This window comes from Montipora capricornis, chromosome 6, assembly GCF_036669925.1.
Source record: "Montipora capricornis isolate CH-2021 chromosome 6, ASM3666992v2, whole genome shotgun sequence".
In the NCBI taxonomy this organism is placed as follows: domain Eukaryota; kingdom Metazoa; phylum Cnidaria; class Anthozoa; order Scleractinia; family Acroporidae; genus Montipora; species Montipora capricornis.
This window is the reverse complement of record NC_090888.1, coordinates 15,364,406-15,366,905: the sequence shown is the minus strand read 5'-3', so window position 1 is coordinate 15,366,905 and position 2,500 is coordinate 15,364,406. Positions and strand designations below refer to the sequence as shown.

At 35.2% G+C, this 2,500-nt stretch overlaps 1 protein-coding gene across 1 annotated transcript in view; it reads right to left on the bottom strand.

Moving 5' to 3' along the window:
- LOC138053276 (uncharacterized) overlaps positions 1-2,500 on the bottom strand; it is a 12,723-nt gene that overhangs the window by 7,283 nt on the left and 2,940 nt on the right. Inside the window, exon 2 of the mRNA XM_068899930.1 lies at positions 1,840-1,903. Within this exon, the coding sequence (XP_068756031.1) occupies positions 1,840-1,903 (64 nt within the window). The remainder of the gene's footprint in view (positions 1-1,839; positions 1,904-2,500) is intronic.

Here is a 2,500-nt window from a genome sequence, read left to right as displayed (position 1 = left end):
AATACAAGGTCGAGAAATTTACATGATTCAATTTACTTTATTCGCCCTCTTTTATAATGTTCACTCAGTTCCTGTGCATGTCAGTATTATAGCTGCCTATTACATCCTGTTTTGGCTTATAATTATAAGTTGTATTTGTTTTCTCTTTCTTTTTATTTGTATATCTTCATTTCTTGGTATTCATGACATTAGTGTAATGTAAAATTCTGTTGTGTATTCAATACAAGTAAAGAAATATATGTTGAACTGCAGATATGATATCAAGTGAAGCTATATGATCCTCAGTGGCTTCATAGCTCAGTTGGTTTAATAAAGCATCGCACCAGCAGTTTTCATCAATATGTTAATGGAGTGCTGGCCAGTGTAACTGATGTACTCTGCAATGCGCAGATCAAATTGATATAATCATACACCACACATTGCTGCTTAACCTTTTGACACCCAAACGGGCCTAAACCAGCCATACTTAGTATTTTACTCTGTCTAACACCAGATAATTTTACTCATCAATGGGAAACCCCTGGGAGTCAATGGGTTAATTAAAAGGTGGTTTCGATTCACACCGTTTAACATCTTCACTAATTTTGCAGCTTCTGAACACTGGTGTAAGAATGTGATTGATTTTTTTACTCAGATAAGAAACCGTTCTTCAGCAACTGCATCATTCATTACTGGTAAGTATTGCATTTATACACATATTCATTGTTACATGTACCTGCTGGTCTATTTACTGCTGCACTCATTTCTACAATCATCTTGAATCTGATTGTTTTTTGGCTATCAGAACATTTTAATTTAATTAACAATAATTATATTGATCCAAAACCAATAAATATTACCAATAGTCCAAAACCATGACATGTAAATACTTGAACTGTGGAACCAAATGAGTGAAAGATCATCACAGTTTTGTTTCATGCTTTCAGCAGCAAAAGACAGACCTGAACTTAAAAAATTAGGCCTGAATGGGATGTGATAACGGACCTCTGTGATACCGCTGCAATCGCAATGCTCAGGTCAGGGTTCAAATCCTGTTCAGCCCTGAAATATTCAGGTCTATCTTTCACTGCTGCTTAAACATCAAGCAAAACTGTAATGAACTTTAGTCTCTCGATCTTCAGTCTAAAACCATATGGCACACTGAAATGGAGCAACATGATCTTTACTGTTGTTATCTTCTTTTGGATCTTTGGTTCTGGAGTGTTAATTTGCATCCAAGGCAAGAATGATGATAACACCAGGACACTACATGTACATCAATGAACATACTGAATGTTTGAGAATAAAAATTAATGCTCACCAAAGTTGGAATAAGAACATTTATCTATCCAAAACCTACAATTCTGCCATAGCTTGTATTGTGACTGTACTGATAATTATTGGTTATTATTAATGGTTTAAGTTGTTGTCCTTTGTTATTTATTTTACTTTTTGATCAGTCTAACCACGGAATGCGTGTAGCTCCGCCCACCGTGATTAGCCTTTGATATTTGTGGGCAGAGACAGACTGTACCTTTTTGTATCTGTTTTTTTATTTTTTGATATAAATACTACAACTACATGTACATTAACCCATTGACTCCTGGGGGTTCTTCATTGATGAGTAAAATTGTCTGGCGAAAGACTGAGAGTAAAATACTAAGTTAATGGCCGGTTTAGGACGGTTTAGGGGTGAATGGGTTAACCCAACACTAGAGAATTACGTAAAGGTGCATGTACTTAATACAATATCATGAGTTCAACAATCAGATCGCTTCAGGGCAAAGATAACTTGTGAAAGGTCATGAATGTAAAATAAAATTATACAAAAAGCAATGGTACATGTATTAAAATACCCACCATGACTTTTCTTTGAATACAGTGGGGATTTCTGTCCCCTTCCTCTTGATGTTAAGGTTTCTTTCTTAAGCAGGATTAAAGACACGTGTTAGTATGTTGTACTTTTAGTATACAAAAACATAGAATAAACAACAGTAGTTGTACTGTCATTATGCCATTGAAAGAGTCACACAAATTTATTTCACCTTTTCTGATAAGCAGGTGGCTTTCTTAATGACCTAACGATGCTGCTCAGATGTGCTTTATGGCTTTTGCAGCATTTACATGTAATGTATAGTGCAACGTATTCAACACTCTCTACAAACTTAAAATTAAACAATAATTATTTCAACTCCTTTTAATCTAATTTCACTCATCCTCTTAATTACCCTTGTAGTAGTACATGTAGTAGTAATAGTAGTAGTAGTAGTAGCAGCAGCAGCAGCAGCAGTAGTAGGAGTACTAGCAGTAGCATTAGCACTTACTCGGCAGTAGTACTAGAAGTACAGTGCTAGTAGTAGTAGTAGATGCCGCAGCAGTATTCCAGTTACCACTGGTAATAATCAAGGAAAGCACATTCAAGCTGCCTTTCTCTGAATCAAATAAATTATTTTACAATTATTATAGGTTTTGACTTAGGATGATCACTGAATTGCATTGATTAAATGGCAATTTATTCTGG